Source organism: Sebastes fasciatus, chromosome 17 (genome assembly GCF_043250625.1).
Source record: "Sebastes fasciatus isolate fSebFas1 chromosome 17, fSebFas1.pri, whole genome shotgun sequence".
NCBI classification, from domain to species: Eukaryota; Metazoa; Chordata; class Actinopteri; order Perciformes; family Sebastidae; genus Sebastes; species Sebastes fasciatus.
The window spans coordinates 26,106,041-26,121,835 of record NC_133811.1 but is presented as its reverse complement, the minus strand read 5'-3'; the positions used below and the strand labels follow the sequence as shown (position 1 = coordinate 26,121,835).

At 38.7% G+C, this 15,795-nt stretch overlaps 3 protein-coding genes across 4 annotated transcripts; 1 reads left to right on the top strand and 2 right to left on the bottom strand.

Annotated features, from left to right (window-relative positions):
* Positions 1 to 2,055: 2,055 nt before the first annotated feature.
* LOC141754961 (uncharacterized) lies at positions 2,056 to 2,968 on the bottom strand. The gene is made up of 3 exons (XM_074614441.1): positions 2,935 to 2,968; positions 2,721 to 2,844; positions 2,056 to 2,635 (listed from the first exon to the last, which is right to left on the bottom strand). The coding sequence occupies exons 1-3, from the start codon at positions 2,966 to 2,968 to the stop codon at positions 2,056 to 2,058; spliced, it is 738 nt and encodes a 245-aa protein (XP_074470542.1).
* A 6,494-nt stretch (positions 2,969 to 9,462) lies between these two features.
* Positions 9,463 to 10,646, bottom strand: LOC141753792 (uncharacterized). The gene is made up of 4 exons (XM_074612358.1): positions 10,605 to 10,646; positions 10,459 to 10,500; positions 10,218 to 10,368; positions 9,463 to 10,132 (listed from the first exon to the last, which is right to left on the bottom strand). Exons 2-4 carry the CDS (start codon positions 10,490 to 10,492, stop codon positions 9,553 to 9,555), a joined length of 765 nt encoding a protein of 254 aa, XP_074468459.1. The 5' UTR covers positions 10,493 to 10,500; positions 10,605 to 10,646; the 3' UTR covers positions 9,463 to 9,552.
* Positions 10,647 to 14,185: 3,539 nt separating this feature from the next.
* Positions 14,186 to 15,565, top strand: LOC141754273 (uncharacterized). 2 transcript variants are annotated; one of them, XM_074613219.1, is made up of 4 exons: positions 14,186 to 14,269; positions 14,353 to 14,406; positions 14,497 to 14,650; positions 14,792 to 15,565. In XM_074613219.1, exons 1-4 carry the CDS (start codon positions 14,200 to 14,202, stop codon positions 15,369 to 15,371), a joined length of 858 nt encoding a protein of 285 aa, XP_074469320.1. In that variant the 5' UTR covers positions 14,186 to 14,199; the 3' UTR covers positions 15,372 to 15,565. The 2 variants fall into 2 exon arrangements, with proteins under 2 accessions (XP_074469320.1, XP_074469321.1); XM_074613220.1 differs by having other exon boundaries at positions 14,212 to 14,269; positions 14,500 to 14,650.
* Positions 15,566 to 15,795: the final 230 nt, after the last annotated feature.

Below are 15,795 nucleotides of genomic sequence, written 5' to 3'. Positions count from 1 at the left end.
AAACCAAATATCTCTTGCTCTGAAAGATGTATAATGACACGTACATGAGGTTTCATCAGACAGTGGTGATGTGGTCTTGTACATGTTACATCGGTTAGACTTGACTGAGCGGCGGGTTATCGACCCGCAGACCGACCTCACAGAACGGACAGACTCACCGTGGACGAGCAGACTATGCCATGTACAACACTGTGTGTCCCATCACTTCAATCCGTCTCTCCATTAGGCCATTATCACGTTATTGGTTTCATCAAATGAAGGTTATAATGTAAATGTAATGCATTTAATCCTGTAAGATTAATCGGCCTGAATGATCAGAAGTGAAACTAATGATGTGATTGGTCGGGAATTTGTTGACTCTCGACTCAAACCAATAGGCTGTAGAAAGACGTAACACATTAAGAGACATTACAGAATTACAGAGCTCTTTGTTTTTGTCATTGAGTTCAGTGCCTGTCGCTCCGGTCTTGAATTCTATTCTCGTTTTGTTTTTTTTACTGTAAAGTCTGTCTTGGCGTGCGGTGAATGAAATCGTTGTGCTTGTTTAAAGAGGATTTATTGGTTACAGACATGTTTACCAGCTATCAGGGGGGAGTGTACTGTACTGCATGTCACGTTAACAATCCATCACTTGTTTTATTGCCTTTTTTATGTTACATACATATGGAACAGTATACATATGGCCTGTATATACCTCTTGGAAACTGATAAATACCATTTCTTACAAAAGAAAACTGCACGTCTTTGGTCGTTTCCTTCAGTCCGTCTCGTCTCTGCTGGAGTGTGATTTCATATGAATTTCTTAAGGAGTGCTCAAGTCAGTTGATTCCAGATACCTCAGAACATGGAGATTATAAACCCTAAAACTGTGTCAAATGAGTACAATTCTGACTAAATATTATGTGTCACCCCTACCAACTATAATAAATGAGATTCAGGTACAGTTGCAGTTTTGTCAGTGGTCACAAATCACTTTATCTGTTGCCTTTTATGGAGTCATAGGTGGGCCATAAAAAAAATAATAAATCTGTAAAAGAATAAGGAAATAACAAATAAAATAATAATTGTAAGCATTTTCATTCATTTTCATATTTATTTCTGTATATATTTTTAAAACTATATATTTTTTTGCATTTAAATTACTCTATGCCTTCTGTATTTTTTTGTATTATTTATTTTTATATAATGTAATTTATTCGTATCCCTTTTCATTTCCTTATTCTTTCCCCTATTACTATTCCTTGAAGGGCCAAGCTGTCAATCAGCTGGTTTTGGGCAAACCTTCCTGCCCAGGCTGAGAAGTAAATTCCTGCACACATATACTTGAGACTTAAATTGAGTAATTTATATGCAAAAAAAAAAACATATATTTAAGAAACATATACAGAAATAAATATGAAAATAAATGAAAATGCTTATAATTAGTTATTATTTTATTATTATTTTATATTTTAACATTTGTCTTTATATTTCCACATTTACTTTCTTATTCTTTTACAGATTAATTATTTTTTTTTTTTTGGCACTCCTATGACTCCATACTCCTTGAAGACTTGTAATTTGTTTCACAATTTCTACTAAATGTTGGCATGAAAAACAGTTAATCAGTGCTTTTATGACCCTTTCATTTAAAGTTTTGAAATAATATGAATCAAACTATAGAGCATGAGTATTAGATATATGACCATCTTTTGATATTTGGATGAAAAACAGGAAAGCTTGTTTGATATTTAGTAAGCAAAAAAAGTTATTGGAGAAAGGTCTTGTAAACTAAAGGTAGTTGGAGTCATCTTCTGCCCAAAGTGATTACATGGACGATGAGTCATGACATGTCTGTGTTTAGTGCAGCTTTATGAATTTGCCTTTTAATTGTACAACAATTGTATAAAAGTAGTCTCGGTAATGAATCACTCTTCTGTGAAAAGAGTCTTGCATGCTTATGAAGACACCAAAAGACTGAACTTATTGGTTAGATTTATATTTATTGAAATATAGATTAGATGAAGCTGACATCAATATTTGGTGTCAGGCCGTGAGGCTGACGGAGAAGTCCGTTTACTGGTTCTTCTGAGTGAAGGACTCCCACAGAACGGTCAGCCGAGCCTGCAGATCCTGAGTGGTGGCGTCCAGCTTGGCCTTCAGCTCCTCTACTCTTTGAGCCAGGTTCTGCTGGATCTCCCGGGTTTTCTCGGTCATCTGGGTCTTAAAGCTCTGGGTCAGGGGGACCACAGTCTTCTGAAACTCCTCCAGGCTCTGCTCCATCTTCTTCTTCATCTCCTCGGTGAAGGGGATCATCTGGGCCTGCATCTCGGCCACGCTCTTCCCCAGCTGCGCCTTCATCTCCTGGCTCTTCTGCAGCATGACGGCCTTCAGGGCCTTGGGATCCATGGTCTCGGCGTAGGGGGTCGTTTCCTTCTTCAGCTCCTCCACCTGCCTGTGGAGCTGCGCCACCATCTCCGCGGCGAAGGGCTGCATGTTAGTCCTCATGGCGGTCAGATCCTTCTTCAGACGGGCCTTCAGCTGCTCGGCCTGCTGGGAAACCTGAGTTGTGAAGTCCTGGGTCAGAGGAGCCATCTGAGCCTGCAGAGCAGCGACGTACAGGTTCACTGTGTCAGAGCTCTGAGAGATCATGGTGCTGATAGACACAGGAGAGAAAACAGTTATTAACTAGAAACATATACTATATTTATAATGTCGTGAAGCTTCTTTATCACTCTTACTTCACTTCCTGTCTGAACTGATTCAGAGTGAGTGTTTCTTGAGAGACGAAGTCCCGGAAAGCATCTCTCACCAAATGCAGATTGTTCCTGGGCGGATCCTGCCACAGGATGTTGGCATTGCAAACTGTGGATAAAAGATTTAGCAGATTTAGTATAGAACCAAAACATTTATTCAACTATATATATATTTATTTCAAAGAGAAAATTCACTCACCAGAGACAAGCGCGAGAACCACAAGTACCTTCATGATTGATTCTGTTGGATAAAGAAACTAGATTAACAATTGAAAAACATGTAAAAATCTGAAACTTATTTAAGTCATGAAGTGTTTTAATAATAATAATAATAAAATATGTTACCTGACAGAGGCAGCTTCTTTGCTCTGAGTCTGGTAACTTGTGTTGTTTCAGACGCCTGTTAAGAGCTTTTATAGTCGTATTGAAGGGTAAAGTCCTTCTCTGGTTGCCCCGCTGAACAGATTCTTGTCACTGCTGCCACTCTACGTCATAATTTAAGTGTCATCGCCTTAATCGCCCTGTGATACTGGCATCAGAATGGGATGAGTAATGGTTTATATCACTAAAACAGTGTCACGTACGGCAGTTACACAGCAGACAGTGGACGAAAGGGGTATTCAAATCCTTTAAAGTATAGTAGCAAATAACTCAAATTTGAATATAGCAAATAAATGTGCAGAAAATTTCACTTAAAGCAGCAGCAGGCAGGGTGGAGCGAATATGATTAAAGTTATTTTTATAAAACGGTCACTATATCCTGACAGTGAGAGAAAATCATGTGCCTCTGTGTCCTCCGGTGCTCCTAACGGCATCTGCAAGATTTCACAGACCGGAGGAAAATAACCAATCAGAGCCGAGCTGGAGGCTTGCCGTCTCTGAGCAGCTGTCAATCACTCACAAACTCCGATCAAACGGTCAAACTAGGCAGCGCTGATCAAATATTAATCAATATTCTGTTACTGTAATGACTATTTCTCACCTCAAATGTTTTCAGAAACATCTTGTAGTGCACTGTTTAGCTGTAAAATTAGAAAGTTTTTGATCAGGTAGCCATGTTGAGATCAGTTGAGGAAATACCAAGCACCGCCCACCAGCCGAAGCACAGCCAATAGGAACGCTCTCTCTCTCTGAAATGACCTGTAATTGGCCAAAGTCTCCCGTCACCGGCTAGATTTTTTAAACCCTGAAAACAGAGCCATAAATTACACTTGAATTACAATATACTGAAAGATTATTATGGATTTTTTGCCCAATGATGCCAAAAATATATACTGCCACTTTAACCTGTGACAGATTATTACCTGTATTTTTTCTGCCGCTGAAGGGAGTGTAGTCTGACTTTACCCTGCAGGGTCTTTCAAAATGTTTTCACAGCAGATTTATTGTCTTTCAATTGTCCCTGGTAGATTTATTGTTGTTGATGTAAGCGGGACATTGAACTATTGCGTTTGAAGTTCCACAGTAGTGTTTTTGGGTCCACTTTTTTTTTTAACTGTATATTAATGATTTAAAGACAGTCTTTGTTTGATTGTGCTTTACTATTGTCTTATAAAGAATACAGAAATAGAGAAGCTATACTTTTTTTAGATCTAAAAGGACACTCAAACGGACCTCAGAGTTTACAGATGGGGAAACATTAAAGGTATGATATGCAAGAATTAAAGCTGCGGCGGGTAGATCGATATGTGTGTTTACTCTGTGCCTCTTAAGTTATAATGGAGTAATCAAGAGAAACAATGCAGGACTTGTACTGCAACAGAGTGATATAATAACAGCCTCCTTATCTTATTTATCTTATCTGCTGACATTCTTTACTCCTGAGTGTCACCGTGTTTACACATGTTACATAAGAGTGACTTCAATCATGTCTCCTGAGTGTCTTTCCACTAATTACAATTACACATGATATTAAATAATGGGATTATAATGTTATATTATATATTATATACTATGCTATATATTCTTTTTTTACTTTTTAGCCATGCAAGCAGCGTGGCTAAAAAATAGAAATATCTCAACAGAATGGATTGCCTTGGAATTTTCTACAGACATTCATGGTCACCAGAGGATGATGCTATGCTTCTGTAACGCGCTGTTGGTCAGGACGACGTTATCAGCTGTAAACGCTGTATGAGAGTAGTGGAGATCGGCGACCGTGAGCTAGCCAGTGGGGCGCGCTCCTATGCACTAAAAACACACACGGCCGGCCCGGCTACGTCATCAAAGCACGGAGAAACTTGTGTTACTACACACACAGAGGGAGAGAGACTTCATTCTCTGCTCAGGTAGACATTACTCCTCTAGGGGAGGAACATCAACTATCGGATGGATTGTCATGAAATGTGGTGATCCTCTGACTTTTCTTCTAGCGCCATCAACATTTAATTCGTCCAGTATTTTGTTTTATGACTTAATACCTTTTTTACACCAAAAACAGTTTTTTCCCTATCAAAGTAAATTTTCTGCATGTCAGGAATAATGAATGTTTGGTCAAAGCAAATTTATCCAGGTCTAAAAAAAGATATGATACATGTTGGTGATTTACTAAAGATATAACACCATGTTAATCCCTTCGCTAAAGATTAGCCTGAATTGCTAAACTGGGCCATTTTTTCCAAAATGGTAGCTATGAGGCAAAGTGAGCCAAAGGCTATGGGGTAAGTTGAGCCACTGGCTCACTAATATTCTACTATTATTCCGAGCCACTGGCTCAACTTACCCCACCATAAATTAACCAAATTAATTCTCTGATGTATAAAATGGTATTACTGTTGAGTGTTACACAACTTGGTTTGATTTTTTTATGTGTTAACCTTTATAGAAGAGGGAGATAAAGGAAGTAAAAACAGGTGGTTATAGTGGAACAGCAGAGGCAAAGAGGGTCCTCACAGAGGAGGTAGAGAAGGAGCTTGCAGACCATATCAAGAAGCTGGCTGAACAGTTCCACGGCCTTACTCCAAAGAAATGCTGTGAACTGGCATTGGAATTGGCAGAAAGAACAACCTTCCTGTCCCCAACAACTGGAAAGAGCAGGGTTTAGCAGGTAGGCCTAGGTCAAACCAAAGACCAAGACGAAAATCACAGCGTACAGCAGTTCTGAGGAGAGTGTGATGCCATCCCATTTGATGACACTTCTGAGCATGAGAGTTCTAATGATGAGAGAAGTGAATCAGACATCTCAGATCTGTCAGTTGGTGACTTTGTCATAGTAAACTTTGTATCCAAAGGCAGAAGCTACCATTACATTGGCTTGGTTGAGAGCCTGGAGGGCAACGAAGTGAGTGCAAGATTTCTCAGAAGAATCCGGGGGAACACTTGACGTGAGAAGCCCACCTTTGTATTCAAGGAAAAGGATGAGGCATCTTTTCCACTGAGTGATGTGCTGAAGGAGCTACCTCAACCTCAAAAGGCTGGAGGAACTGCAAGGAGGGAGCAACAGTTCATATTTCACTGCAACCTTGACGACTGGAATATTGTCGAATATTGAATGATATTTTGATTGTTCAATGGTCTTGAAACTCACAGGTGGTTTGTTCTCACAAGTTCATAACTGTGAAACTGTTTGTTAACACACTTATGCTGAGGTTTAAACTTAAAAACTCAGATGTTCAGTTTACCCCACGATGGCTCAACTTACCCACTGACTCGGATCAACTTACCCCTTACCTGGGGCAAGTTGAGCCACAGGAGCACTTTTTTTGGGAAGGTCATTTTTTCCAGACAGCTTTGTGATGGATGCATGCTGATCATTTCATTTGATAGGAGAGATCCTGAATTTAAGGTTCAAGTTTTCATTCTGCTTCTGTCTCATTTTTCCTAACCTCGAGGACAGCATAAGTAAAAACTGGCTCATCTTACCCCACTCTCCCCTATATCTCTACATAGCAAATAGTTGTTTGCTGCTATATTAACGCTCTGGATATCGTATAAAGCACCTTTAAGTAAAATGTCTCAAAGAAAACATCAACTATCGGATGGATTGTCATGAAATGTGGTGATCCTCTGACTTTTCTTCTAGCGCCATCAACATTTAATTCGTCCAGTATTTTGTTTTATGACTTAATACCTGCAAAACTAATGACATTCCCGTCAGCTTCAGCTGAACTTTACTGTGTTTAGTCCCGATTCGCAAATCTAAGCATGCTAACACGCTAAACTAAAACTGATGAACATGGTAAACATTATACCTGCTAAACACCAGCATGTTGGCATTGTCATTGTGAAGATGTTAGCACGCTAACAGTGGCATTTAGCTCAAGTACAGCCTCACAGAGCTGCTAGCATGGCTGTGTAGACTCTTTTTTAAAGTTATTTTAATATTATTATCAATTACAATTTTCTATAATAAATATAAGTACTATAAGTATAATTAATGTTTAAAAAAATATTGATTGTTAATTTAAGTGTATTTGTCATTTTATAGGAAATAAAGCTTTCTCTCAGAACTAGGACATAAAACCTAAGACCTATAACTTAATCTGTATATACAGTGTGTATATATAACTATATATACACACTGTATATATATATATATATATATATATATATATATATATATATATACACACAGTATATATGTATACTGTATATAGTTATATTATATATATGGATATATAAAAAAACTAATAAATGCTGTCAAATTGAAACTATATAGTTTCAGTTTGACAGCGTTTATTTGTTTTTTTTCTAATGATAGACCCAGAAAGTATCACATAATGACATCAATCATACATCAATTAATATTATTGTATTATTATAATTACTAAATAAAAACCAAATATCTCTTGCTCTGAAAGATGTATAATGACACGTACATGAGGTTTCATCAGACAGTGGTGATGTGGTCTTGTACATGTTACATCGGTTAGACTTGACTGAGCGGCGGGTTATCGACCCGCAGACCGACCTCACAGAACGGACAGACTCACCGTGGACGAGCAGACTATGCCATGTACAACACTGTGTGTCCCATCACTTCAATCCGTCTCTCCATTAGGCCATTATCACATTATTGGTTTCATCAAATGAAGGTTATAATGTAAATGTAATGCATTTAATCCTGTAAGATTAATCGGCCTGAATGATCAGAAGTGAAACTACTGATGTGATTGGTCGGGAATTTGTTGACTCTCGACTCAAACCAATAGGCTGTAGAAAGACGTAACACATTAAGAGACATTACAGAATTACAGAGCTCTTTGTTTTTGTCATTGAGTTCAGTGCCTGTCGCTCCGGTCTTGAATTCTATTCTCGTTTTGTTTTTTTTACTGTAAAGTCTGTCTTGGCGTGCGGTGAATGAAATCGTTGTGCTTGTTTAAAGAGGATTTATTGGTTACAGACATGTTTACCAGCTATCAGGGGGGAGTGTACTGTACTGCATGTCACGTTAACAATCCATCACTTGTTTTATTGCCTTTTTTATGTTACATACATATGGAACAGTATACATATGGCCTGTATATACCTCTTGGAAACTGATAAATACCATTTCTTACAAAAGAAAACTGCACGTCTTTGGTCGTTTCCTTCAGTCCGTCTCGTCTCTGCTGGAGTGTGATTTCATATGAATTTCTTAAGGAGTGCTCAAGTCAGTTGATTCCAGATACCTCAGAACATGGAGATTATAAACCCTAAAACTGTGTCAAATGAGTACAATTCTGACTAAATATTATGTGTCACCCCTACCAACTATAATAAATGAGATTCAGGTACAGTTGCAGTTTTGTCAGTGGTCACAAATCACTTTATCTGTTGCCTTTTATGGAGTCAGGTGTGCCATAAAAAAAATAATAAATCTGTAAAAGAATAAGGAAATAACAAATAAAATAATAATTGTAAGCATTTTCATTCATTTTCATATTTATTTCTGTATATATTTTTAAAACTATATATTTTTTTGCATTTAAATTACTCTATGCCTTCTGTATTTTTTTGTATTATTTATTTTTATATAATGTAATTTATTTGTATCCCTTTTCATTTCCTTATTCTTTCCCCTATTACTATTCCTTGAAGGGCCAAGCTGTCAATCAGCTGGTTTTGGGCAAACCTTCCTGCACAGGCTGAGAAGTAAATTCCTGCACACATATACTTGAGACTTAAATTGAGTAATTTATATGCAAAAAAAATACACATATTTAAGAAATATATACGGCAATAAATTTGAAAATAAATGAAAATGCTTATAATTAGTTATTTTATCATTATTTTATATTTTAATATTTGTCTTTATATTTACTTATTCTTTTACAGATATTTTTTTTTTTTTTTTTTTGGCACTCCTATGACTCCATACCCCTTGAAGACTTGTAATTTGTTTCACAATTTCTACTAAATGTTGGCATGAAAAACAGTTAATCAGTGCTTTTATGGCCCTTTGAATAACTAATTATTTTGAAATAATATGAATCAAACTATAGAGCATGAGTATTAGATATATGACCATCTTTTAGTATTTGGATAAAAAAAACAGGAAAGCTTGTTTGATATTTAGTAAGCAAAAAAAGTTGTTGGAGAAAGGTCTTGTAAACTAAAGGTAGTTGGAGTCATCTTCTGCCCAAAGTGATTACATGGACGATGAGTCATGACATGTCTGTGTTTAGTGCAGCTTTATGAATTTGCCTTTTAATTGTACAACAATTGTATAAAAGTAGTCTCGGTAATGAATCACTCTTCTGTGAAAAGAGTCTTGCATGCTTATGAAGACACCAAAAGACTGAACTTATTGGTTAGATTTATATTTATTGAAATATAGATTAGATGAAGCTGACATCAATATTTGGTGTCAGGCCGTGAGGCTGACGGAGAAGTCCGTTTACTGGTTCTTCTGAGTGAAGGACTCCCACAGAACGGTCAGCCGAGCCTGCAGATCCTGAGTGGTGGCGTCCAGCTTGGCCTTCAGCTCCTCTCCTCTTTGAGCCAGGTTCTGCTGGATCTCCCGGGTTTTCTCGGTCATCTGGGTCTCAAAGCTCTGGGTCAGGGGGACCACGGTCTTCTGAAACTCCTCCAGGCTCTGCTCCATCTTCTTCTTCATCTCCTCGGTGAAGGGGATCATCTGGGCCTGCATCTCGGCCACGCTCTTCTCCAGCTGCGCCTTCATCTCCTGGCTCTTCTGCAGCATGACGGCCTTCAGGGCCTCGGGATCCATGGCCTCGGCGTAGGGGGTCGTTTCCTTCTTCAGCTCCTCCACCTGCCTCTGGAGCTGCGCCACCATCTCCGCGGCGAAGGGCTGCATGCTAGTGCTCATGGCGGTCAGATCCTTCTCCAAACGGGCCTTCAGCTGCTCGGCCTGCTCGGAAAACTGAGTTGTGAAGTCCTGGGTCAGAGGAGCCATCTGAGCCTGCAGAGCAGTGGCGTACAGGTTCACTGTGTCAGAGCTCTGAGAGATCATGGTGCTGATAGACACAGGAGAGAAAACAGTTATTAACTGGAAACATATAGTATATTTATAATGTCGTGAAGCTTCTTTATCACTCTTACTTCACTTCCTGTCCCATCTCAGACTGTCTGATCTGATTCAGGGAGTCCTCGGCGGTGAGTGTTACTTGAGAAACGTAGTCCCAGAAAGCATCTCTCACCAAATCCAGATTGTTCCTGGGCGGATCCTGCCACAGGATGTTGGCATTGCAAACTGTGGATAAAAGATTTAGCAGATTTAGTATAGAACCAAAACATTTATTCAACTATATATATATTTATTTCAAAGAGAAAATTCACTCACCAGAGACAAGCGCGAGAACCACAAGTACCTTCATGATTGATTCTGTTGGATAAAGAAATTAGATTAACAATTGAAAAACATGTAAAAATCTGAAACTTATTTAAGTCATGAAGTGTTTTAATAATAATAATAATAAAATATGTTACCTAACAGAGGCAGCTTCTTTGCTCTGAGTCTGGTAACTTGTGTTGTTTCAGACGCCTGTTTAGAGCTTTTATAGTCGTATTGAAGGGTAAAGTCCTTCTCTGGTTGCCCCGCTGGACAGATTCTTGTCACTGCTGCCACTCTACGTCATAATTTAAGTGTCATCGCCTTAATCGCCCTGTGATACTGGCATCAGAATGGGATGAGTAATGGTTTATATCACTAAAACAGTGTCACGTACGGCAGTTACACAGCAGACAGTGGACGAAAGGGGTATTCAAATCCTTTAAAGTATAGTAGCAAATAACTCAAATTTGAATATAGCAAATAAATGTGCAGAAAATTTCACTTAAAGCAGCAGTAGGCAGGGTGGAGCGAATATGATTAAAGTTATTTTTATAAAACGGTCACTATATCCTGACAGTGAGAGAAAATCATGTGCCTCTGTGTCCTCCGGTGCTCCTAACGGCATCTGCAAGATTTCACAGACCGGAGGAAAATAACCAATCAGAGCCGAGCTGGAGCCTTGCCGTCTCTGAGCAGCTGTCAATCACTCGAGAGGTCCGATCAAACGGTCAAACTAGGCAGCGCTGATCAAATATGAATCAATATTCTGTTACTGTAATGACTATTTCTCTCCTCAAATGTTTTCAGAAACATCTTGTAGTGCACTGTTTAGCTGTAAAATGAGAAAGTTTGTGACCCGGTAGCCATGTTGAGATCAGTTGAGGAAATACCAAGCACCGCCTACTAGCCAGAGCACAACCAATAGGAACGCTCTCTCTCTCTGAAATGACCTGTGATTGGCCAAAGTCTCCCGTCACGGGCTAGATTTTTTAAACCCTGAAAACAGAGCCATAAATTACACTTGAATTACAATATACTGAAAGATTATTATGGATTTTTTGCCCAATGATGCCAAAAATATATACTGCCACTTTAACCTGTGACAGATTATTACCTGCATTTTTTCTGCCGCTGAAGGGAGTGTAGTCTGACTTTACCCTGCAGGGTCTTTCAAAATGTTTTCACAGCAGATTTATTGTCTTTCAATTGTCCCTGGTAGATTTATTGTTGTTGATGTAAGCGGGACATTGAACTATTGCGTTTGAAGTTCCACAGTAGTGTTTTTGGGTCCACTTTTTTTTTTAACTGTATATTAATGATTTAAAGACAGTCTTTGTTTGATTGTGCTTTACTATTGTCTTATAAAGAATACAGAAATAGAGAAGCTATACTTTTTTTAGATCTAAAAGGACACTCAAACGGACCTCAGAGTTTACAGATGGGGAAACATTAAAGGTATGATATGCAAGAATTAAAGCTGCGGCGGGTAGAAAGACCGGGAGTGATTGAGCAGTGGTGTGCACAGACACTTTGAGGGCCAGGGGTAAAAATCAGTCTAAATAAATCTTCTGTTATGTCCTTTTGGCAACAAGGCTGTCAGTAAAAAGGTATTCCTTCTTCACTCATGCGAGGAAAACAGTACTGATTTGACCCTTTTTACTCCAGAGTTGTACACATTGAGCTTCATCCAACGCCTTTCTTATAATTTGCTTCAAGGTTGCTGTGTGCGTCACATGAAAACAGCTAGATGTTTATCAGTAGTTTCACCTGAGAGGGAGACTTTAGCTCCTCCGTGTTATCAGTTTGTTGGGAGGGGATTGTTGTATAAGGAAACATGACGTTCTTCAGTAAAGATTATCTGCAGAGCTGATGGCACAGCTGGATCAAAGTCCTGCTCACCTTTCACTGATCTATAAAACCTCTCACAACAGTTGTCTTTAAGATGAAAGCATTTATGTGGATCGATATGTGTGTTTACTCTGTGCCTCTTAAGTTATAATGGAGTAATCAAGAGAAACAATGCAGGACTTGTACTGCAACAGAGTGATATAATAACAGCCTCCTTATCTTATTTATCTTATCTGCTGACATTCTTTACTCCTGAGTGTCACCGTGTTTACACATGTTACATAAGAGTGACTTAAATCATGTCTCCTGAGTGTCTTTCCACTAATTACAATTACACATGATATTAAATAATGGGATTATAATGTTATATTATATATTATATACTATGCTATATATTCTTTTTTTACTTTTTAGCCATGCAAGCAGCGTGGCTAAAAAATAGAAATATCTCAACAGAATGGATTGCCTTGGAATTTTCTACAGACATTCATGGTCACCAGAGGATGATGCTATGCTTCTGTAACGCGCTGTTGGTCAGGACGACATTATCAGCTGTAAACGCTGTATGAGAGTAGTGGAGATCGGCGACCGTGAGCTAGCCAGTGGGGCGCGCTCCTATGCACTAAAAACACACACGGCCGGCCCGGCTACGTCATCAAAGCACGGAGAAACTTGTGTTACTACACACACAGAGGGAGAGAGACTTCATTCTCTGCTCAGGTAGACATTACTCCTCTATATCTCTACATAGCAAATAGTTGTTTGCTGCTATATTAACGCTCTGGATATCGTATAAAGCACCTTTAAGTAAAATGTCTCAAAGAAAACATCAACTATCGGATGGATTGTCATGAAATGTGGTGATCCTCTGACTTTTCTTCTAGCGCCATCAACATTTAATTCGTCCAGTATTTTGTTTTATGACTAAATACCTGCAAAACTAATGACATTCCCGTCAGCTTCAGCTGAACTTTACTGTGTTTAGTCCCGATTCGCAAATCTAAGCATGCTAACATGCTAAACTAAAACTGATGAACATGGTAAACATTATACCTGCTAAACACCAGCATGTTGGCATTGTCATTATGAAGAAAAGAATTAGCACGCTAACAGTGGCATTTACCTCAAGTACAGCCTCACAGAGCTGCTAGCATGGCTGTGTAGACTCTTTTTTAAAGTTATTTTAATATTATTGTCAATTATAATTTTGTATAATAAATATAAGTAGCCTACTATAAGTATAATAAATGTTTAAAAAAATATATATTGATTGTTAATTTAAATGTATTTGTAATTTTATAGGAAATAAAGCTTTCTCTCAGAACTAGGACATAAAACCTAAGACCTATAAGTTTATCTGTATACGTATATAGTTATATATATATATATATATATATATATATATAAAACTATATATACACTGTATGTATATATAGTTATAGTATACATATATACATATACTGAATTTATATATATACAGTATATGTATATATGTATACTGTATATAGTTATATATATATACTATATATATATCTAAATATATAGATATATATATACTATATAGATATATAAAAAACGAATAAATGCTGTCAAATTGAAACTATATAGTTTCATTTATTAGTTTTTTTCTAATGATAGACCCAGAAAGTATGACATGAAGACAGACAGCAATCATACATCAATTAATATTATTGTATTATCATAATTACTAAATAAAAAACAAATATTTCTTGCTCTGAAAGATGTATAATGACATGTACATGAGGTTTCATCAGACAGTGGTGATGTGGTCTTGTACATGTTACCTCTGTTGTGATGTGGAAGCAGACAGCACGGCACTCAGCGTTGGACTTTACTCCTGTGTTTCCACTATACAACTCAGCTGCCTATATATACTGAGCCATGAGCTGTGCAGAACCCACCCACTGTGTTCAACAGCTCCCTGACCGCAACAGCAAGCTCATCCACACAGGTGAGACACCAGCAGCACCGTGTCACTTTTATATGATATGAAAAAATAACCACAAAGAGCTAATTTTGCATCTTTCTTCTCAGCTGCAGCATCAGTCATGAAGGTCCTCGCGGTGCTCGTCCTCGCTGTTTTCACAGGTAAGAAAGTTTTGGGGTGAACATCAACATGTCTTTCATTTACGTTGGAACAAGAAGTATTCAATGTTCAACATGTGTTTGATCTTTCAGCAGGTTGCAATGCCAACATCGTGTGGCAAAACCAGCCCAAGCCCGAGGTTGAGATGGTGAAAGATGCTTTCTGGGACTATGTCGCCAGGGCAACCACGAACGCCGAGGAGTCCCTGAAGCAGATCAGACAGTCCAAGCTGGGAAAGGAAGTGAAGTAAGTAGTCTCAAAGGGATAAATATGCATTTACTAAAGACTTGAAGGAAAGAGCTCTTTATTTTTGTTGTTGTTGTAAGTTTCAGCTTGGAGAGGGTGATGAATGTTTCTCATGACTTATTTCTGTTTGTGTCTCTACAGCACCCTCATCTCTGAGAGCACTGACGCCGTCAACAAGCTCACCGACACTTTCCGGACACAGGTTGCTCCTCTGACCGAGGACCTCATGACAAAGTTTTCCCAGGAGGCCGAGCAGCTGAAGACCCGTCTGGAGAAGGATCTGACCTCCGTGGGAACCAGCCTGAAGCCCTACGCCGACGAGCTGATAGCTGACCTCCAGAGGCAGGTGGAGGAGATGAAGACAGACGCGGCACCCTACGCCGAGACCATGGACCCCGAGGCCCTGAAGACCGTCCTGCTGCAGAAGAGCCAGGAGATGAAGGCTCAGCTGGAACAGAACATGAACCAGCTGCAGGCTCAGATGGTCCCCTACACCGAGGAGATCAAGGAGAAGATGGAGCAGAGCCTGGAGGAGTTCCAGAGGAGCATGATCCCCCTGACCCAGAGCTTTGAGACCCAGCTGACCCAGAGAACCCAGGAGATCCAGCAGAACCTGGCTCAAAGAGGAGAGGAGCTGAGGACCAAGCTGGACGCCGACGCCCAGAACCTGAAGAGGCAGCTGACTGCTCTGTGGGAGTCCTTCACTAAGATGACCCAGTAAACGGACTAATATCTATACTCAGTTTTCTCTCTGTTGAATCAGAGTTGAGTTTATGGGACAGATAAAAAAGTGCAATACCTCATTTTCTATATTTGTATGTGGATGAAAGATGTCAGTATTTCCTCTAGTATGTTACTGTTTACAACTATAAGCTTTCATCTGTAAAACAACAATAAATTAAAAAAAAGGTTGAATGTATTTCGTGTTACTTTCTTTGTATTCATCAATTCAAAAATGAGCTGTAAAACCAGAAATGCAACCACCACTGTCCAACCTTTATAAGCAATCTTACGAAGGTATAATAAAGCAAGATTGTGTAACTTTTTAAGAAAAGAAAAACAATTTCTCTTTTACAAATGAAAAGTTTTATTCATAAAAGCACACACTTGCTCAAATCAGGGGTTTTGCTGCTTCAGCTAACGTT

Bases quoted from the DNA above. Each gene is read 5' to 3' on its own strand.
- LOC141754273 (XM_074613219.1), top strand. From the start codon at position 14,200: ATGAGCTGTGCAGAACCCACCCACTGTGTTCAACAGCTCCCTGACCGC. The intron at 14,407-14,496 runs GTAAGAAAGTTT...TTGATCTTTCAG, and splicing joins CGTCCTCGCTGTTTTCACAG to CAGGTTGCAATGCCAACATC. The intron at 14,651-14,791 runs GTAAGTAGTCTC...GTGTCTCTACAG, and splicing joins AAGCTGGGAAAGGAAGTGAA to CACCCTCATCTCTGAGAGCA.
- LOC141753792 (XM_074612358.1), bottom strand. From the start codon at position 10,492: ATGAAGGTACTTGTGGTTCTCGCGCTTGTCTCTG. The intron at 10,369-10,458 runs GTGAGTGAATTT...TTTTATCCACAG, and splicing joins GGTTCTCGCGCTTGTCTCTG to TTTGCAATGCCAACATCCTG. The intron at 10,133-10,217 runs GTAAGAGTGATA...TGTGTCTATCAG, and splicing joins GAGATGGGACAGGAAGTGAA to CACCATGATCTCTCAGAGCT.
- LOC141754961 (XM_074614441.1), bottom strand. From the start codon at position 2,968: ATGAAGGTACTTGTGGTTCTCGCGCTTGTCTCTG. The intron at 2,845-2,934 runs GTGAGTGAATTT...TTTTATCCACAG, and splicing joins GGTTCTCGCGCTTGTCTCTG to TTTGCAATGCCAACATCCTG. The intron at 2,636-2,720 runs GTAAGAGTGATA...TGTGTCTATCAG, and splicing joins CAGTTCAGACAGGAAGTGAA to CACCATGATCTCTCAGAGCT.